We start from the raw sequence: 22,816 nt of genomic DNA, 5'->3' as shown, positions 1-22,816 counted from the left end.
TGGAGAGGAGTTAGGGACGTGATTGCAAACCTATGGTATGCAAAGCCATGTCACCCGGCACATGCGGTCTTGCCTGTTTATTCCGGGCTTCTGGCGCACATATATGTGCCAATCAGCTTTCCTTCCCATGTGCGGCAGTGCCGTAAACCAGTGCGTGCAGTATGTGCACCAGCCATCTGACTGTCGGGTATGCATGTACACTGGAACCCGGAAGTTCAGCTTTTTCGGAGCATGACCTCAATGAGCGTCATGCTTCTGCACAACCTTTTTGGCACTCGGTGCTGAAAAGTTTCAACATCATTGGGTTAGGGCCAGGGTAGGCAAACTTGGTTCTTCTATGACAGTGTTTCCCAACCTGGTCAACTTGAAGATATTTGGACTTCAACTCCCAGAATTCCCCAGCCAGCAATTGCTGGCTGAGGAATTCTGGGAATTGAAGTCTAGGTATCTTCAAGTTGCCAAAATTGGGAAACACTGTTCTATGACATGTGGACTTCAGCTCCCAGAATTCCTGAACTAGCATGATTGGCTCAGGAATTTTGGGAGTTGAAGTCCACAAGTCATAGGAGAGCCAACTTTGCCTACCCCTGGGTTAGGTTGTCATCACACGGCACCATTTGTCATTTTATAGAGTTGCATCACTGCAGATGTTTGAAGAACTTTCATCCTAAAAATTTATAATCCTTTGATATGCTTATAGTTTGAATAATATGGATGCAGCAAATGAAATATTTTGCTTTTAATGATGAAAAAAAATTACATTTATTTATGTTTAAATAAGCATTCATCAATAAAAGAGAAGCCAGGTCATTTTTGACAAATTTATGTACAGTGCCATGGATTAGAAATAGGAATGCAATGCATTTTCTTAAACTAAGTGGGTCATGGGCACAAATGTTAAATTCTTCAGGTTTTTATTAAAAAGCCCAATTGCAGAATGGACATTATTTAACTGGATTCAGAAATCTCTTGCAAAATCACTTATATTTGTGCTTATAGGGGTGACCACCAGTATTTATTTATAGCACTTGTACCACCATGCACCACAAGACCCATGGCATTAAAAAAAAATTCTAATAGCTTTTTATAATTAGATTAAACTTCAGACTTAGTTTGGATTTCGATTCTAAAGCTTACTCTCAGGGATGAAGCAAAGCAAGTGCAGCATTTAAAGGCAAATTAAAATATATGTGATTAATTAGCAAAATTATTGTTATGTGTAATATTGGGATCCAACTGTATGCATCATCATAAAACTTTATCACAGTTAAACAGCAATTTATAAACACCATCAGTCCATTTAGTCTGAAAAATAACTTTATTTTAAAACCAGTTGCATTGAGTGATCTCCTATTTGGCAAAACCAGTTAGAGCAGAATTCCTCTTTAAAGTGTGTACTTTCTATCATTCTAACAAGGAGTGCACTCCACAGGGGCCGCTCCATCTAAAATCTCAACTTTGAGAGTTTTCACTCACATATAAACTTACATGTTTTTTTTTTAAAATTCCCTTTGTAGTATTTATGCATGAAAGTCACAGCTACAATAAAATGACAGATAAAAATAAACTTCCTGTATATTTGACAGAATATATCTACATTTCCATCTGAATTCCCAGACTGCAGGTTCAACAGATAGGTGATTTTTGTTTAGTTCAAGGGTCTCCAGCCTTGGCAATTTTAAGACTTGTGGACTTCAATTCCCAGAATTCCTCAGCCTGAGGAATTCCGGGAGTTGAAATCCACAAGTCTTAAAGTTACCAAGGCTGGAGGCCCCTGGTTTAGTTTACAGAAGGCCTCTGGACAAAAAGCATGACGAAGCATTGTTCTCTGGACCCCAAGCTAAGGTTTCTTTGCAGAGGAGTCTGAACTGAAGAGAAAGGAAGGATTTAATGGCTTCATTATCCACATACCCCTTTCTTCCTTCCTTCCTTTAAAAAAAACAACACAGCTTTTCTGTACAAAAGGGATAAATACACAAATCCCAAATTCATCAGGAAAAACAAAAATACTGCAGAGCTTTCAAATCGGCATACAATTCATGCATGATGCCTGCATTATATAAATCTCAGGAAATATTTTAAAAATAGGTTCTTGGTTATTCAGAATACCCGATGAACACAAAATACTTGAACTGAGGCCTCCCGCTCATCCCTGTGCAGGGAAATGTTTCTTGAATTTATGAATGCAATGAACTGAGTTCTTCTTCAGGCACATAACCAATTGATAAATGAACCGACTTTTAAAGCCAGAGATAGAAAGTTACAGAAAGACGCATATTTATCAGTTCCTTTCCTGTTAAAAGTGCCCCAAATATTAACCATAAATTGGACAGAGTTAGATGGATGCTAAATTGTATGGCTCTAACTCTGATAACTGAATACATTAATTTATTGGCTGAGTTGCCTCTTCCAAAATAATATAAGCAAGCCTACATGCTTGTACAGCTACAACATGCAAAACCTCACATTTCATCTGAAGATGGTATAGAAAACAGTAGCATAGCAGAGAGGAGACATCTCAGAGTTGGGCAGAGAAATTAGAAAGAGAAATGACCAAATTGCTTCATGAGGAATGGCTGGCATACCTGTGTCTTGATTACAGTAGTCAGTGGGAGGATACCTAGGTATTTTGAGACCATTGTTGAGACCATGAACTCAGACTTAGTTTTACTCTCAGTCATTTAAGGCAGTGCTTCTCAACCTCAGAAACTTTAAAATGTGTGGACTTCAACTCCCAGAATCCCCCAGCCAGAATGTAGTTTGGAGAAATCTAGGAGTTGAAGCCATATTCCTTAAAGCTGCCAAAGTTGAAAAACACTGATTTAAGGCACAAACTTTTTAAAAAAACACCTGTTTCATATTAAAGACAGCCAGACATTCAGGAGTCAACTTTTCTGCTATTATAAAATAGTGGGGAGACTTTGTGGGAATAAGTAACTGAAATAAATCTGGTACTCCCTCATCTTGGAAAGCAGGGAGCAAAGTTCAAGTAATAGATCAGTTTCCATTTCTAAGTCTTTTCTTGGTAGAATAGCCATGTAATGGCAACAATTTCTACTGAGCATCTGAAATCTCAGCTTCCCTGCATACTATCTGCCTAGACCTAGAGCAATGAAAGCTGATTATCAGCAGTAAAAGCAAAAAAAGCAATCAAACAGGTCTGTAGAAACATGTCCCAAACTGTGTACAAAAATACAAGAGAACATGCAATTTTATACAGGTTCTGTATAAATATTCCCCTCTGAATCTTTCTTTTCCTTCCTTCTCATTCAATACATTCACACATACGCACACATACACACGTGCACACATCCTCCCCCAAGGAGAATCTTCATGGCAAGAGGCACTTGAACGATACGTGGAGAATTCCTATGAAAAAGATGTTCCCCTCACAGTGATATGGGACAAAGAGAAACAGGTTCTCAGGATTCCATTTCCTCTGGGTCAAGTGGCGGCGGCACAAAGCTAACCACTTCATCATAGGTCAGGCCTGGAAGAGAAAGAAAGACAAGTTAAGGCTTTCAGTTGCTCAGAGACAACTGCTCCCCACTCTTCTACCCCAGGTGATGAAAAGAACATGGCAAACTAGATACAGTGGTACCGCTACTTCCGTGACCAGGTTCTTAAGTAGAAACGTTCTTAAGTAGAAGCAATTTTTCCCATAGGAATCAATGTAAAAGCAAATAATGCGTGCAAACCCATTAGGAAAGAAATAAAAGCTTGGAACTTGGGTGGGAGGAGGAGGAGGAAGAAGAGGACAATCGCTGCCGAAGGAAGAAGGTGAGGTGGGTGCCCCCTTTTGCCTTTCCGTGCCCAGACGCTCCAAGAGGCAACCTTGCACAGGGTGTATGGGAGGCAGCACGAGGGAGTCACCACAGTGAAGTGGTTTATTCCCTCTCCAAGCGCCCAGAGAAAGGAAAACGCTCAGTTTGCTCTGGGCTGCCAAAGCCTCCTTAAGTGCTACCGAAAGGCTCCTCTGGCAGCCCAGAAAATAATAATAATAATAATTTATTATATTTACATGCCGCCGCTCTCCGAGATGGCCGGGATTAAAGGGGAATGGCAGGAAATTGGCCGGGCCTTCGTGCTGCTCTCAAATTTCCTGGGAAATTTTTCTGGGCTCGGGTTCTTAAGTAGAGGCAAAAAAATCTTGAGCACCCGGTTCTTATCTAGAAAAGTTCTTAAGTAGAGGCATCTGCAATCTGCATTGGTTGCCAATCAGTTTCCGGTCACAATTCAAAGTGTTGGTTATGACCTATAAAGCCCTTCATGGCACCGGACCAGATTATCTCAGGGACCGCCTTCTGCTGCACGAATCCCAGCAACCAGTTAGGTCCCACAGAGTGGGTCTTCTCCGGGTCCCGTCAACTAAACAATGCCGCTTGGCGGGACCCAGGGGAAGAGCCTTCTCTGTGGCGGCCCCAGCCCTCTGGAACCAACTCCCCCCAGAAATTAGAATTGCCCCCACCATCTTGCCTTTCGTAAGCTACTTAAAACCCATCTCTGCCGTCAGGCATGGGGGAATTGAGATCCTCTTTCCCCCTAGGCCTTTACAATTTTATGCATGGTATGTCTGTATGTATGTTTGGTTTTTATATTAATGGGTTTTTAATCGTTTTTAGTATTGGATTATTATTGTACGCTGTCTTATTATTGCTGTTAGCCGCCCCGAGTCTCCGGAGAGGGGCGGCATACAAATCCAATAAATAAATAAAATAAATAAATAAATTCTCAAGTAGAGGTACCACTGTAACAGCAACTATAGTCCAATGTTCATTATATTAGATAGCTATGTCCATCTCCTTCAATATTACTATGAAAGTGGCTGCCTTTATTCACTTCATGACCTGGGGAAAAGAAAACACTTGGATCTCACAGTGGAGAGTTTTCAGTCCTGGATGTGGTGAGGACTAACTTTTCCCCTCCCTTTTCTCTGTAGAGTTGAGAATCACCCTTTTTGAACTGTCCAGGTATGAAAAATGTAAAGAATGACAAAAATTTTGATCCTGGCTCCAACAGTTCTAATTCTTTTCCTTAGAAACTTCCTCACCACGCTGAAAGTGGTCCATACAAAATTGCGGAAGAACCAAACAAAGATGTGAAAGAAGACGACTGAACTGGCTGATAGGAGAAGTCAATGTGGGAGGGGATTCTGGTTCATGGTGGCCTTCTCTGCATAGAACTTCTAACTAGTTCGCTAGCTTCCAGACCAACTTGCCGCTAAGTAAAGCACTGGAAATGTTTCTGTTGTGTCCTCCAAAGCTGACTGATTGATCTATGCAGCTGTCTTCTCACCAATGAATGTTTTCTTTAAAATAAATAAAAAAATTAAAAAGTCCTTGACTTATGACCAGAATTGAGCTTAACATTTCTGTTGCCAAGTTGTGAGTTTTGCCCATTTTACAACCTTTCTTGTAACAATTGTTAAGTTAATCACTGCAGTTAAGTTAGTAAGTACCTTTAAAACATGCCAGTTGCCAAGCACCTGAATTTTGATCACAAATGACCATGAGGGTGGGGGTGGGGATGCTGCAGCAGTCTTAAGTGTGAAAAACAACCATAAGTCACTTTTTTCAGTGTGGCTGTAACTTTGAATGGTCACTAAATAAATGGTTGTATGTTGAATGGTACAGATAGATAGACAGACAGACAGACAGACAGACAGACAGACAGACAGACAGACAGACAGACAGACAGACAGACAGACAGACAGAGAAGCAGTAGCCATCATGATCTTGGAACGTTTAAAATTTTATTTAAAATTACTAAATGCTATTAAGCTTTCATCAATCTCTACTGACCTCATCACAGTATAAAATTCCCATTGAAGAGATGCTTGTTTTTATGTAATGCTGCTCAATTTAGTCATTGCACGTGTAATAAGCCCACACCCTTTCTTCCCTCTGGTAATTAACTTTGTTATTTTTAGGACAATTCTATATGTGTGTGTGTAACATATTTTGCTGATAATGAAAAGGAAGGGAGACTACTATAGATCTATTTTGGGCTAATTTGCCTTCATCAGGTAGCCACACCCTTACTGGGATTTGAACCTGGGGCTCGGCGTTGTAAGGCAGTGGCCTTAGCCATTAGACTACAGGCTCATCTCCTATATCAGATATATATCCATTCAGCAAGTATAAGCAACTATACACACTTACTTTGCAGTAAGTCCTATTGAACAATAGCTAACTAGATAAATGGCTAATAGCTAAATAAATAGCTTTAGCTAATAAATAGATAAATGTGCATACAGTGGGGGAAAAAGTCTTTAATCAGACACCAGTTGTGCAAGTTCTCCCACTTAAAAAGATGAGGCCTGTAATTGACATCATAAGTAGACCTCAACCATGAGAGACAACATGAGAGACAACACATCCAGAAAATCACATTGTCTGATTTTTAATGAATTTATTTGCAAATTATTGTGGAAAATAAGTATTTGGTCGCCTACAAAGAAGCAAGGTTTCTGGCTCTCACAGACCTGTAACTTCTTCTTTAAGAGGCTCCTCTTTCCTCCACTCATTACCTGTAGTAATGGCACCTGTTTGAACTTGTTATCAGTATAAAAGTCACCTGTTCAAAACCTCAAATAGTCACACTCCAAGCTCCACTATGGTGAAGACCAAAGAGCTGTCGAAGGACACCAGAAACAAAATTTTAGCCCTGCACTAGACTGGGAAGACTGAATCTGCAATAGGCAAGCAGCTTGGTGCGAAGAAATCAACTCTGGGAGCAATAATTAGAAAATAAAAGACATACAAGACCACTGATAATCTCCCTCAATCTGGAGCGCCACGCAAAATCTCATCCCGTGGGGTCAAAATGATCACAAGAATGGTGAGGAAAATTCTCAGAACCACACTGGGGAACCTAGTGAATGACTTGCAGAGAGCTGGGACCAACATAACAAAGGCTACCATCAGTAACACACTACGCTGCCAGGGACTCAGATCCTGCAGTGCCAGACGTGTCCCCCTGCTTAAGCCATTATATGTCCGGACCCGTCTGAAGTTTGCTAGAGAGCATTTGGATGATCCAGGTGAGTATTGGGAGAATGCCATATGGTCAGATGAAACCAAAGTAGAACTGTTTGGTAGAAACACAACTCGCCGTGTTTGGAGGAGAAAGAATTCTGAGTTACATACCTACTGTGAAGCATGGGGGTGATAACATCATGCTTTGGGGCTGTTTCTCTGCAAAGGGACCAGGATGACTGATCCGTGTACATGAAAGAATGAATGGGGCCATATATCGTGAGATTTTGAGTGCAAACCTCCTTCCATCAGCAAGGGCACTGAAGATGAAACGTGGCTGGGTCTTTCAGCATGACAATGATCCCAAGCACACCGCCAGGGCAACAAAGGAGTGGCTTTGTAAGAAGCACGTCAAGGTCCTGGAGTGGCCTAGCCAGTCTCCAGATCTCAACCCCATAGAAAACCTTTGGAGGGAGTTGAAAGTCCGTGTTGCCCAGCGACAGCCCCAAAACTTCACTGCTCTAGAGGAGATCTGCATGGAAGAACGGGCCAACATAGCAGCAAAAGTGTGTGGCAACCTTGGGAAGACTTACAGAAAACGTTTGACCTCTGTCATTGCCAATAAAGGATATATAACAAAGTATTGAGATGAACTTTTGTTATTGACCAAATACTTATTTTCCACCATAATTTGCAAATAAATTTGTAAAAAATCAGACAATGTGATTTTCTGGATGTGTTTTCTCAAATTTTCTCACGTTGTCTCTCATCATTGAGGTCTACTTATGATGTCAATTACAGGCCTCTCTCTCATCTTTTTAAGTGGGAGAACTTGCACAACTGGTGTCTGACTAAATACTCCCCCCCCCCCCCACTGTAGATGTGTGTGTGTGTGCAAGCTCAATTTATCTTATTCCAGCAACCTGGGTAGAAATTGGAGAAAAGGTTCTCCCTTCTGTTTGCTAAAGAAAACTGGCTAAATTGGATTGCAAGCACACTTGTGAACAAGAAGTGCAAACATATAAGAAGTATACTTGCTCTGTATTACACCACATTGATTCAATGGCTGTTATTTTCAGTCAGTATGCTCAGGATCCCACAAGTATGCAGCGAGTTTCTACAACAACGGAGGACCCCTCTCTATCCATTTAAAACTCTCCATTCATGGAAGGTTCGTATTCTCCCGAATCCTCAGTTTGCATGGCACCTCCATAATTAATAAGACCCTCCCCTACAGTCACTCAGTCTCTACAGTGGAAGTTTCTAACTGATAGAAGCGCCTCCTCCTCCTCCTCCCTCACTCCTGTCTCAACTTCAGCTTCCTGCCCGTTTGCTTCCTTTCCACAGCTTGTTTCTCTCATCATTTATTCATTTATTTTGTACAATACACAATAATACATAATAAAGGTTATAGAGGATATAGTAGAGAAATACGAGATATAGGAGAGACTATAGGACAGGGGACGGAAGGCACTCTAGTGCGCTTATGTACGCCCCTTACTGACCTCTTAGGAATCTGGAGAGGTCAACCGTGGATAGTCTAAGGGTAAAATGTTGGGGGTTAGGGGAGTCCGGTAATGAGTTCCACGCTTCAACAACCCGATTACTAAAGTCATATTTTTTACAGTCAAGTTTGGAACGGTTAATGTTAAGCTTGAATCTGTTGTGTGCTCTTGTGTTGTTGTGGTTGATAATGAAGTAGTCTTTGATAGGCAGGACATTGCAACATATCATCTTGTGGGCAATACTTAGATCATGTTTAAGGCGTCGTAGTTCTAAGCTTTCAAGACCCAGGATTGTAAGTCTAGTTTCGTAGGGTATTCTGTTCATATTCTAATTTTCGTAGGGAATTCATCATATTCTCAGCCAGAAAAGAAAGACAAAGCTAGTGTGCTTGTTCCCATCTGCCCTGAACTATTTCCCTTCCTTCTGTTTCAGCTATTTCTTTTATTTGTAACTGTCCCCCTACCCCATAACTTTACTTTACCTGCCTCTTCCCACTATGGAATTCTTAGTGAATGCAAAATAAAAAAACTTTTTTCTTTTTCGTAGATTGCAAAAACTACAGTGAAGAGAAGGATTTTGTGAAGTGTTCTTTAGCTGAGCATCATCAGGCGTGCTTTAATATTAATGGTAAGTCATAGAAGCCTTGACTCATTTTATGCAACTATACTAACTTTTCTGAGTTTCTCTATTCAGAAGGTACCATATTGTTGGAGTATAAGATGCACCTTTTTCCTGCCTAAAACAGGCTGAAAATTTGGGTGCATCATATACTACCAATGAAGCTTCTTTTTCCAGCCCTAACTAGGTGCTAACGATCTTCCTACTCCCTCTGAAGGAGGGTTTTTTTCCAGCCCTAAGTCTTTACAGGCTTGTTTTCATTCCTAAAAAGGCTTTTTCAGTCTTAATCAGGGAATAAAATAACGTTCTGAAGCTGAACAGACTAAGGACGCTAGCCAGATAAATGCCTGGTAGATAGAATTCCCCCCGATTTTCCTCCACCAAAAGTAAGGTGTGTCTTATACTCTGAAAAATACGGTATGTTTCTGAATATCCTTCCTGTTTTGCCAAACTAGATTTCATTACTTCCTGACATGTTTATCTTTTCATAAGAACTACAGCAATAATGTTAATGAATGGCATCAGCAAAACCTAGTTCACCACATCATCATCTACCAGAAAACTTACTTTTCCACTCCTCAATATCAAGTTCTCTGCTTTCAAAGGACTGATCATAAGGATCTGCCACTGGCTCATCATCTGGATCATGGTACTGAGAAAAATAGCCGTGGGCCAAAGCTTCAGCAGCAGTGATCCGTTTATCTGTGTCCAGAACCAGCATCTTCTCCAACAAGTCTACAGCTTCATAAGCCAAGGGAACAGAACAAAAAGAGGGATTAATGTGCAATTCCTTGCAAAGTCCCAACTCAACTTAAAGACAATTAGTTTTTCCCAATGCCAATATGCTGCATTGTATGCAAGAAGAATATTAGTTTAATATCTATAAAACAACATTCTAAGAAAAATGTGCTTCTAAGAAAAATTTTAAAAAAATTGGAACCCTTGGTTGTGTTTCTGAGTGAATGGTAAAAGTATTGTTTGTGTGTGTGTGTGTGTGTGTGTGTGTGTGTGTGTGTTATATGGCCAAGGAAATCTGCAATGATTTTTACAACAAAGTAATTCTGGCTGTTTAAGATTGCTAGTTTGTTAATTCATGGATGCACACCAAGAGGGCTAACTAGTTTTGCACCAATTGGCAAGCAGAGTTTGGGATATGTGAGTCATTGGGCTTTTTTCTGCCGACTTTGCCTCGCATCCAGAAAATATTGAGTAATTAGGAGGCAGCGCACCACATTTAAAAGGAAGAGCATTCATAATATTTATTTAAAAGATCTGTATGGCCATCTATTTTAGAACACAACTATGGACTTAATTATCTTGATACAAAGTATGTCCTTAGCCTTACTATCAATGAAGATGAAGTGGCATTCATTATATATGAAATAAAACGTAAGAAATAAATAAAGAAAGGGGGGAAAAATAACTTTTATCTAAAACACTCCTTAAGAGTTCTCTTTTGTCCCTTAAACAAAAATACTCATTTAATTAACAAAAGTCCAGGTGAGAATCTTAGGGGGACAGTTGTTTCCATATCTATCACTCACCTAGTAGATAAAACAGCTCATAGATGCAAAGAGATGAAGCAATCGCCAACAAAACATAAACATACGGTATATACATAGACAGACATACACACACACAAAATGATTCTGGATATATAAAAAAAATAAAAACAAAGCAATATCAGACAACAGAAAAGGAAATGATCATCCCTAATGGAATAGACATAAAACTCTCTCCCGGATGGGGTCCACATTCCCTCCTAGCCCAAAGCCTAGGAAAAGAGCCAGGTCTTCAGTGTTTTCAAAATGTACAGTAGAATACAATAGAACTGGGGTCATTCAAATCCCTAGGAAGATATTTCAGAGCCAGGTGCTGCAAAAGAGAAAGCATGCTTCCTGGTTCATATTGTTTAATGGATAAGACCTGGGATATGCTGACCTCGTCTGACCTTGCAGGATGTGCACACACAAAGGAAGACAGGTGGTTCCTCAATCAACTTGACCCTATGCTATATAGCAGGGGTAGGGAACGTTGGCTCTTCTATGACTTGTGGACTTCAACTCCCAGAATTCTCTGAACTAGAATGATTGGCTCAGGAATCCTGGGAGTTGAAGTCCACAATTCTCTGAACTAGAATGATTGGCTCAACTCCCAGAATTCTCTGAACTAGAATGATTGGCTCAGGAATCCTGGGAGTTGAAGTCCACAATTCTCTGAACTAGAATGATTGGCTCAGGAATCCTGGGAGTTGAGGTCCACAAGTCATAGAAGAGCCAACGTTCCCTACCCCTGCTATATAGGGTTTTGTAGTATAGCTAGGACCTTGAATTGGAACCTAATGGTAACCAGTAACCAGTGCAGCTTGCAAAGCAGAGGTGTTACATGGGTATCCCATGACATGTGTTTGTTCATAATGGTGCATTCTGAACCAACCTAACCTTTTGAATTGCCTTCTCATATATAGTATATTCTGGTAGTCCAAACATAAGTTAATCATGGCTAAATGGCTATTTAAAAAGCCTTACAGTTTCAGGAACATGTGCAATTGTTGCACAATATGAATCTGTACAAATTTCTCCCTGGTAAAAGCTGCTGCTGATTCTTTGATCAGGAGTTATAGGAATAATTCAGGAAGACCTTCAAATTGCAGGAAAACTCCAGCCTCATTTAGAAGTACATAAGAAAAGTCCCCGGAACCAGACAATCTTTACATTGTTAGCCTCTTGGGCACCATTTCCAGGACCTGAGATCAAATGCTGACTGCATCACTGAGGTAGCAATGAAAGTTCACGAGCTACTGGGTTGTTCCAGACTCTACGTCGGATGTGGGCAGGATGAAATTTCCAATGACCTTACGTTGTCAAGACTCCACTGTTAACTGGCAACAAAGTCAACCAGTGTATGTAGGGATCTCACTGGGTAGCAGGCAAACTGATACAGCAGCAACAAATCAACTTCTCCCTAAAGCCTTCAGGCACCGGATCTTCCATCTGGTTATCTGTGGTTCAAAACCTTGAAAAGCCATTAGAACATTGCAGAAGAAAACTGCTCCTTACTCAGGTCATGCCAAATTAAAAATTTGAGAGGGCTTATTTCAGACAGAGGGATGCTGTTCTCTGGGTCTTTCCAAGTCTTGATTATGTATTGACATAATCAGGTTGGTTGCCTCAGCCATAAATAAAATTACCAATTTAGTATTTGTTTGCAAGAAAAATAAATATATTTGAGAAAATATAGGTTGGGCTTTGGATTTTCAGTTAATATATTGGTCTCAATTTCTTCAAAATTAATTAATTAATTAATCAATCAATCAATCAATTAATTAATTACTGGATTTATATAAGAGCTGGGGTGGCGCAGCAGGTAGAGTGCTGTACTGCAGGCCACTGAAGCTGACTGTAGGTTAGTAGTTCAAATCTCATCACCGGCTCAGGGTTGACTCAGCCTTCCACCCTTCCGAGGTGGGTAAAATGAGGACCCGGATTGTGGGGGCAATAGGCTGGCTCTGTTAAAAAGTGCTATTGCTAACATGTTGTAAGCTGCCCTGAGTCTAAGGAGAAGGGTGGCATAAAAATCGAATAAATAAATACCATATATACTCGAGTATAAGCCGACCCGAGTATAAGCCGAGGCACCAGTTTTTGCCACAAAAACCTGGGAAAACTTATTGACCTGAGTATAAGCCGAGGTTAGAAAATGCAGTGGCTACTGGTAACTTATAAAAATGGAAACCAATAAAATTACATTAATTGAGACATCAGTAGATTAAATGTTTTAGAATATTTATTTTAAAGAAAACCAAAATTAGCTCTGTAAATTTAAAAGAGGGTAAATGAAAGCAATCTGGTAATAACAATAAATTAAAAAGTAAAAAAAGTAGCTCAATCAGCAACCAAGCTAAAACCTATTTCTAAACCTAACCCAGGGGTCTTTAAACTTGACAGTTTTAAGACTAGTGGACTTCAACTCCCAGAATTCCTGCACCAGCCATGCTACCTCAGGAGTGGGAGTTGAAGTCCACAAGCCTTAATCTTTCCAGATTTGAAGACTTGCATTTCTAACCCTAACCCAGGGCTCTTTAAACTTGACAGTTTTAAGACTAGTGGACTTCAACTCCCAGAATTCCTGCACCAGCCATGCTACTTCAGGAGTAGGAGTTGAAATCCACAAGCCCTAATTTTTCCAGGTTTGAAGATTCTTGCATTTCTAACCCTAACCCAGGGCTCTTTAAACTTGACAGTTTTAAGACTAGTGGACTTCAACTCCCAGAATTCCTGCACCAGCCATGCTACTTCAGGAGTAGGAGTTGAAATCCACAAGCCCTAATTTTTCCAGGTTTGAAGACTCTTGCATTTCTAACCCTAACCCAGGGCTCTTTAAACTTGACAGTTTTAAGACTAGTGGACTTCAACTCCCAGAATTCCTGCACCAGCCATGCTACTTCAGGAGTAGGAGTTGAAGTCCACAAGCCCTAATTTTTCCAGGTTTGAAGACTCTTGCATTTCTAACCCTAACCCAGGGCTCTTTAAACTTGAGTTTTTAGAAGCCTGGAGAGAGTTCATGCTGTTTCCCTCCCCCCCCCCCCTCTTTAGCTTGCTGGCTGGCTCGTTGGCTTGATCTCTCACCCCTGATCCTCCCTCCTTCTCGTCTCCCTTTATTGCCCCATGTGTTGTGCAGGGAAGCAGATTTGCTAAAGAGATCCACTTGGGATGGCAACAGGGAAAGGAGGAGGTGGAGAGCCAGAATAGCCCACAGCCGCGGGGGAGGAGGAGGAAAGGAAAGAGCTGCCCTCCCCCCCTCCTCCTTAAATCTGCTTCTCTCTCCGGCTGGAGGCTTCTAAAGCCTGGAGAGAGTTCATGCCGTCGCTCTCCTCCCCGTTTAGCTTGCTGGCTGGGCGCCCTCTTGTGGTGATTCGGCACCCTCTTGTGGTGACTCGAGTATAAGCCGAGGTCGGGTTTTTCAGCCCATTTTTGGGGCTGAAAAACTCGGCTTATACTCGAGTATATACGGTAAATATGCCATCCCTCTCCGAGGACTCAGGGCGGCATATAAATCCACTAAAAATTATTTAGTGGCACAATTGGAATGGTCTCTATCTATGGACTCTCTCTATCCATAGAAGGTCCTGATACTCTTGAGTTCTCATTTGAATGGACAGTTATGTTTTGATGAATAAACAATTTTTTGCACTTGATGGAAAAACCTCCCTTTGAAACAAGTTTCATGGCAAGGTGCAGAATCTATTTTTAAATTATTAAAACAGGCCAATGACAATGAAAAGCAAATTCAAAAATAAATAGTACAAAATGCACTAGCAAATTTCAAAATTCTATTCAGGAAGGATTCTTATCAAGAAATTCTCTGGTATCATCATCTGAAAGAGTAGCGTTCAGTAAATTACATTATAGTTCTATGTATCAATATGAAATGAGTGAAAGAAACCAAAGATTCTTGGTTCACATTTGATGCTAAAGGAACCAGAAAATGAACATCTGGGTTGCTTACCCTTATTTCCTGGCAGAAGGAATGAAGTGGGAGAGATTTAGTGTTATGAATAAACCTGAATATACAGTATATAAGCTAAATACCACTCACGCATCATCACGAAATCTCCAGAACCATAAAGCCTACAAACTTGAAATTTGGCATGTTCTTCTTGGCTTCTAGGTGCTCGCTAAGAAAGGATTTTTCTAAATGACCATCAGATCATTAGTTATTTCGTATATTATTTAGTTTAGACATTCCACTCCATGCTAAAGGGATCAGTTTCGCAGTGAATCACGGGTATCCAGCTAGTAGTGACTGTATACAAACGATACCAAAGTCATCTTCTATTATGTATGTGAAAAACTGCTTCAAAGCCTTTATCTGTCATGCCAAAATAGTGTTCATGAACCTGATGTACACGCAATTATATTCTCCATTGTGGCGGAACTACTGTTAAGTCTTACCTAGAGGGTTTGCACCAATAAATACATTTTCAAAATTCATCTTCGGCATGTAAGACAAGGACTGTATGTAATTTCTTGCCTGGAGGAAAATAAAACATGTTATTAAATTACTAGTATGTTTCTTAACCACTGCAAGTTTCTATGTAGGCCTGTTTTTTACCTTGATCTTATCTGATTTTAGTTTTTTAATTACCATCTACGTTAATCTTCTCACTTATATACTCAGCATGGCTGTGATGCTATAAATAAAGGCTTGCATGATTTGGGTCTTATGCACTGCATAAGCAATAGCTGTCATATGCTATAGGATAGCAATGGCGCCTGAATGATCTTAGATGGTTGGAACATTGATTCATTGCAACGTGTTACAGCAGAGTAACATCTGCATGGGACAAATGTACCAATTAAATGGGAGATGTACGATTGTACTAAGAAGACTAGACAAAAATGTGACTTTCATCACTTTAGATTCACTTCTGGTTATGTCTTCACTGAACTACAGTAACGTGCCTATATGTAAAGCTTCTTGTGAAGACAGTTTGAAAACCTCAGTTGGTATAAAATGCAGCTTTTGAAAATTATTGGGAAATACATGTTCACAGCATCTTTCTCTTAATATTTTACAATTTGTATAGATTTGAGGTGAGGCAACATTTCACCTGAAGCACTAGCTGTACTAATATAAGCTTCCTCAAAACTGCCTTAATGATCCTCACACTAATGGGCATCAAAAACATCTTTCACATTATCCATACCTAATGAGTTGTTTCTTTTAAAAAATATACAGTTCCCTGTGTATTATCCTTTATATACATTGTAAAGATAATTTTGTTTCAATTGTACCTACTACTGGAATACAAAATGCTGGAATTACATGGAGAGAAGTAGAGGATTGGGATCCTCAGGTCAGTAAGAACTTTTAGATTGGGAGTAGATTTGTTATAATGGCTTTTATGGTTTTTTAAATTTGGGTGCCCTTGGAAAGTTAAAAAAATATTAAAGTGAATAAAATAATCAAATGTTTTAAATTGCAGACCAATGTGCACATCCTCCTAAGATCTCACCTCATGACTGGGCATCCTGTTAATGAGATATGCAGGGGGTGTCCCCGTCAGACGCATGATTTGCTGAAGCTGGTTAATATCTTAAAATGCCTTGTCAAGGGCTTTGTTACTATTTCAACAACAGTGTCAATTAAGCTGAAATTAGCTTTCACTCTTTTGCTACATAATAGAATGCCTCGAGGGTACAGCATCTAAGCAATCTTTCCTATAGATACAAACTTTCAAAGCAAACATGCAATATTAGAAAGCACAAAAAACATTAGATTGTCAGTGAACAAAATAAAACTGATTTAGTATCAACTAAAGCCAAGTGTGCACAAGTACTAGCCAAAACAAAAAACAAAAAACACACACATTAGTTAATTCCATGTAGAACATTTCATTCTAAATCACAACTTGCCTGTATAGGGAAGGAAAAAAAGAGATTTTAACCAATTCGTGATATTGTAAATACCTGACTTAAATTAAGGGATTCCAAATTTTTCAACTTCAGAATGGCACTACAATCTACAGCCCTTTTGAAAATCTAGTATTACTTTTTCTAAGAAAATGCACTATTATTGTATTTTTGTTTAAAGAACATCATTACTTTAGACAGCCAATAAATATTTTGCCTTTAGGCAGAAGCTCAATTTCTTAACTTTCATGGCAGATATATATCTTTATCTGCAAGAAGTCAGATTAATTACTCACTCATTTCTGAATTTTTGTTATCAAACTAAAAGTCACATGGGAAAAGATGGCAACTTGTTTTCTCCCAGAAAAGGCAAGTATAAACAAGAGGCTGTATATGATGACATTAATTAGAAAGGGAATTGAAACACACGTTGGAAAATGTAGGGACTCTGTTTTCTCCTTCTTTGGACAACTGGTATAACTGAACAATTCTGGGGGAGAAATTCAACCAAATAATAATGCCTTGGTATTGCCAATTTCCATACTAACAAATAATGCAAGTTAATGCAACTGGGAATTAACAATCAATCTCATATTGTTAGCCATATAAAAATTGAGCATGAAAAGAGGAAAAATTTATCCTTTGTCCTAACCAGACTTAAGAAAATAACATGATATTATTTTATGATATTACTTATACCGACAGGATCAGTAAGACTTATCTATTCTCAAGGATCAGGTTGAGCTACAGGGGGGAAAAACTGGCTTCCCCGAAACAGATTTCAGGTTAGAGGGCCAGAATTTTTAATTGTTCTGCGAACACCATGATCTTCAATACTGTCTTTTATTTATTCTCAGAAAAATTGATACCTAATAAGTCTTATTCCTGTGTATGTTAATGTTACATTTATCAGATCTGTATGTCACATTACTTATTCAAACCAATGACTAAGTTAACCAAAATCTTTATCTCAATTATTTGTTTGGAAGCTTTTTCAGATAACAAGATGCTGTTTATCGACGTGCTATACTCTTTGACAACATTTTGCACTATTCAACATGCTTTATTTCCTGAGATCTTGAGTTGGCAACTAGCAGAGCAAAACCCAGCATGCATAAAGGAGTTGATGTGAGAGTTGCAATCAATGAAGCTGTAAGGGGGAAAAAAACCCTGTTACCTGAAAAGTAGACCCTGATTTCCAAGCTGTCAAGCACAAAGACAAGTATTTTTTATTACACAACATACAGGGAAAATTAGTTTTCATGCTTTTACCAAACTGAAGCACATGCTTTTCAGAGAACAGCTATTTTCCCTTTTCTCAATAAGCCAGTTCTTCTAAATCTCTCCAGAATTAGAATTCTGACTAATCATTTTCTTCAATGTGTAATATTTCCATCTGTTTAAATTGTAAGTTTATTTACTTACTCATATTTCTTAACCTCTCATTTCCCTTGAGGTTCTTGAGCATTATTCTTTTTACAATCTATAGTATTTCCTTTATGTTCATTCAGAGTTTATTTTTAAAAGAGTTGTTTTATACATTCACATTATATATACATTCAACTTTTATCAAATCTTCCCGGACCGCATGCATTAAGCATTTTTTCAACCATTCCTACCGTAGTTTCTCATCATTCTTTTCTGATGATGAAATTATATTAAAAATTATATTGAAATTTTATTATAAATCTGCCCATATAGAAAGGCAAAGTGTGTCAGTTACTATGCTCAAATGTATTTTAACTCTGCTTCCAAAAAAGACTAGAATAATTGGACAGCAAATTTTATGATGCAATGCTTTGAACTCTAAATGGATTATGCAATCTGATGCACCATTACATGAGGTAACTTCCACATTTTTCAGCAAGGGTCATGCCGGCAAGGAATTCTTGCATGCATGAAGAACACTCAAGTTTGGTGTGCAAAGGTTGGTCTGAAATAAGTAATAATTGTAATTCAAATACTTCATTTCATGGATTGTTAAGTCTGTGATAATAAAAATTAAAGTTACAAAGACTCTAAGAAATGCACAATCCACTTAATAGAGAGGGCACACTGTGTTATCTATTCTAATGGCTTACTGGTACAAATTTTGGTTGATAGAACAAAAAATAGATTCTTCCAAGCTGGAGAGCTAGATTTTCCTGAACAAATGTAGGGAATGCATGGAAATAGGATAAGTAAAAGAAAAGGGCACCCATTTCAGAGTTTGTGCGTGCACTATTGCATAGAATGTGTAAAAATGTCTATACTAATAGCATTTAATAAAGTATATTTAATGCTTAGCTAAGCCAAATATAGCCTACAGAGAAACAAAAAAATGAATATGAGGAACTAGTTAACTGAAAAACAAATATAGAGGAAGAACAGTAAAACATCAAGATGCCTATAAAAATAAAATAGAAAGAAAGCCAAACATAAAAATATATAGACAATCTTGATGACAGCAGAGCAAAGAAAAGAAAAGAAAAGAAATCCACATAAGGGAGTCATTACAATCAAATTTTAAACTCACAGACTCTGAAGAGATTTTCTTCAAAAGCTCAGGGCCTGGGGTTCCAACGAGTCTCAAAATGAGCTTCAACTGATCAATATCTAACAATGGACCATAAAGGAAAATTCTGGGACAAATAAAATGAAAAAGCAGCAGCCCAATAAAATGAAAGGGGGAAAATTCAACCAAATAATTATAAGCAAAATGAGCATACCTCTTATGTATAAACACATAACCCAAATATCTCCTGGAAATTCTATAATTAAGTATATCTAAGTAATATGGAACATTGGAAATATTTTCATGAAATCATTCTCAACATTGTGACTTTTCTTCCATAAGTTGGCATTTTCCTGTTTATGAAAGTAACACATAGTTCTGAATACAATAACAGTAATGTAGAATACAGGCCTTTTTCAGAATGCTGAGAATCATGTCTGATAGACAGTATAAAATTGTACAGCTGACATAGTTAGGTTTTTGTCTAAAGAATTAAAAATAATACAAGAGAATAGTCGAAGTTCTAAGATTAACCTATTCCTAACAGAGGTCTATAAAGCATTTTTATTAGCTATCAATGTATTTCCAAGTTAATTTAGCTTTCCTCCACCTTATTCAAACCATTTCCTACTGCAATGCACTTTTGCAATATATTGTATTTTTCAGACTATAAGACGCACCAGTGTATAAGACACACCAAGATTTCAAACGTTTGGGAGGCCTGCAGAGATCTCCTGGGGGCTGAGGGAAGGCAAAAACATTTTAGTGAAAAACAGTAAAAATAACTGGGGCTTTTTCACAAAAACAGGGTGTTTTTGCCTTCCCCCAGCCTCCCATATAAATTTAATAAATTTAATTCTGACCATAGAGTTACAAAGCTTTCTTATCAGTAAAATGCTGTATGTACTGTATAATACCTAACAAACCAATTGTTCTAAATATCTTGCTTCCTCTAGGATAAATGTAAATAATTTACATTATTTGAAAAATAATTTGAAAACTGAACTACGTAAGGTGGTATATGTACTTGAAACTATTTTATTTACTGTGTTTAAATTATTTTTCTCCATTACTTATGCAGTATTTTCCAAGAGTTATGTTAAGTCAGTATCTGATGAACATTTTGTATAAGCAGTAAAAAATATTGAAATTGTATTATTTGAAACCGATCCAAAGGATTATTTGTGATCAGCTACAGAAGAAAATTCTTATACAGAATTGTAACTTTGACATGATTAGACGATTTAATTACATTTTGGAATTCCTGATTCCAGTCAGATTAAAAGAGAAGCTAAGAGTAATCTACAACTACAATGAGGACAACTTGGGTGCTGAAATATGGAAGAACTTGACCACTTGGAAGGCAATGACAAAACACTTCTATACTGTCGACATAAAAACATTTGGACAGACCAGAGTGCCAAATAATTGGAAGAAATCCAGCTAAATTATTGTCAAACCACGTTAAACGTTCATAAGGACAATCAGATCAATGGTGGAAGAAAGATAAATCACAGTTTGTACCAGAACTGAAAGAGAAGAGTTTTTAATTTTTTTTTACAAGGGTGTATAATATTGAAGCTTAAAATATGAGAAGCATGAACCAGGCAAAAATTAGACTGTCAAAATAAACATGCAGTGCAAGCAAAATGTTACTTCCTTTTTTATAGTTATATATTGATAAAAATATCAAATGAATAATCAGGTTTCAGAAAAGGCAGAGAAATGAATGAACAGATAAGTATCTTAATATGGTCAACAAAAACAGTGGACACATATTTACTTTTCTCTATTGATAATAGTAAAACTCTTTATTATGCAGCATGTAGAATATAATATAGCTAACCATGTTTCAAAATACCTGATGATTCTTCTTTGGAACAGCTACAATGAACAAGAAGGTATTGTTAAAAGTCAAGTTAGAAGAAACAGACTTGTTTGGGTAGCAAATGGAGAGAGACAAAGTGTCTGTTTAATTTTTACTCTCAATCTGTTTTAATTTATACAATCAATCTTTTATAATAATGAAAGACATGACAGAATAAAATCTGAATTTTAAAAACATGGACAATTTGAGATATGCAAATACTATCATTTTGTTACTCAAAGTAAAGAATGCTCAGAAGAGGTGACTGACAATTAAAAATGGGAAGCAAAAATCTGGGTTAAATATTATAACAAAAATTAGCATGCTTAGGAAACTAACAAATGACAGTAAAAAAATAAGGGAACAGATATTTTCTATTTTCTTAGACTTGCTGAAGAAGGAAAGAAGATTAATCCTGAAGAGGGATGCAAGGAGCATCTTAGACAAGGCGATGATAAGGGAAAACGTATGACAAAGACTTTTCATTTAATTAAAAGTACAGGTAATGACCAGCAAGTTAAAACAACAGTTACCCAAGAAAACAGAATAAGCGAATCAGTTTTTTATGACTCAAAAAGTGTGAGTTAATGGAAAATAAAATATAAAATAGAATTTTACAAAACTTCATAATGTTCCTGTTTCAGAATTAAAATATATCAAAGCAATGAGGAATAGTTAAAGCAATGGTTGTATGCTGGTAAATACAACAAATGTGAAAATAAGACACTAAACTAGGAAAATAAGAGAAAGATAGATTGCAAGAAAAACAATCAATTGGTCCTGGAGAAAATAAAAACTGCTATCTTGAGACAATAACCAAGAAGTATAAATTCATTATGAATGGATGATGCATTACCAAAGCTACTAGCTCCAGTAGGGTTGAGAAGAGTAGAAAATAATGAATAAAGTAGATCTAAGTGGTCATTGAAATAGTTACCAATCACAGTCAAGTAGAGATGGGTGGCATTTGTCCATATAATCACCAGGGTCCCAATTAAAGGACACTTAAGTAAGTAATTAGCAGAAGTAAAACTAAAATAAGAATTTATTCAAACAATTTTATTAAAAGAAAGACATGCAAGTAGCAATAAGACTCATTTTAAAGACCCGGAAGTCCCACAACTGAAGCTTGCAAAAATAATCAGCAATGGATTGTGTAAAAGCCAATTCAGATAAAGCAAATATATAATCAAAGTGAGTAATCAATAAGCAAATACCATGACAACATATTTTGAAATTATCTTTTCAAAAGTCTTATTAACTTAAAGATTATTTTCATAATATATATTGTGTGCCAATGTAGATAATTTTCTTATAATCCTTTATACTGAGAGACATGTTGGAGTGTGCATAATTTGGGCTTAATGTGTGACATTTGAAACCAACACAATCATTTGTAAATCACAGCCTAAAAGTTCACCTCAACTAAATTACACACACACTTCGCAGAACTCAACTTCACAATTGAAATATTACAATGAATTGGGTCAGAGTACAAGAAGGTATATTTAACATTTATTCATCAGTTTTAGTCTTAGATTTCACTCAACAAACTTGATTGAATATATTATTGTGTTTAAATTTGAATACCCAATCTTTTTCTAAATTTTTGAAATGTGTAAACCAGATTTGTATAGCAAGTATTAACAAACTGCATCTACACAACTTAATTTCTTTTTATAAAAATATTATAATAGTAAAATATAATATAAAATAAAGTTAAAAGAGAAAAAACATAGACAACAAATTCACTCTTGTTGAAACTTACTCAGGAAAAGTACATACTGGTAGTACAACGATAATGTTTGTCTTTCTACTATAAAAAATACCTACACATACTAGATGAAAAACATTAGTTGCTGAGATGTTTTTCATGTAAAACTTCAAAATAAAAATAAATGCTTTGTATTGTTTTTATATTTTAAGAGCATTAACACAG

General features: G+C 37.5%; 2 protein-coding genes across 5 annotated transcripts in view; one reads left to right on the top strand and one right to left on the bottom strand.

The window, feature by feature from the left end:
* FKBP5 (FKBP prolyl isomerase 5) overlaps positions 1–22,816 on the top strand; it is a 1,202,894-nt gene that overhangs the window by 896,609 nt on the left and 283,469 nt on the right. The gene's annotated exons all lie outside the window — the stretch shown is intronic.
* The window catches only part of MAPK14 (mitogen-activated protein kinase 14), a 46,081-nt gene continuing 24,564 nt past the window's right edge, over positions 1,300–22,816 (bottom strand). For 2 of the 4 annotated variants that reach the window (XM_070745190.1, XM_070745192.1), the window contains 4 exons: positions 19,032–19,111; positions 15,056–15,134; positions 9,669–9,842; positions 1,300–3,490 (listed from right to left, as the gene is read on the bottom strand). In XM_070745190.1, coding sequence (XP_070601291.1) covers positions 3,423–3,490; positions 9,669–9,842; positions 15,056–15,134; positions 19,032–19,111 — 401 coding nt within the window. In that variant the 3' untranslated portion in view covers positions 1,300–3,422. Of the gene's footprint in view, positions 3,491–9,668; positions 9,843–15,055; positions 15,135–16,119; positions 17,667–19,031; positions 19,112–22,816 lie in introns of all 4 variants that reach the window. The other 2 variants (XR_011558538.1, XM_070745191.1) reach the window with 2 other exon arrangements.

Source organism: Erythrolamprus reginae, chromosome 3 (assembly GCF_031021105.1).
Source record: "Erythrolamprus reginae isolate rEryReg1 chromosome 3, rEryReg1.hap1, whole genome shotgun sequence".
Lineage (NCBI taxonomy): Eukaryota > Metazoa > Chordata > Lepidosauria > Squamata > Dipsadidae > Erythrolamprus > Erythrolamprus reginae.
The sequence above is the reverse complement of the archived record's forward strand: the minus strand, read 5'-3'. Positions and strand labels throughout refer to the sequence as shown.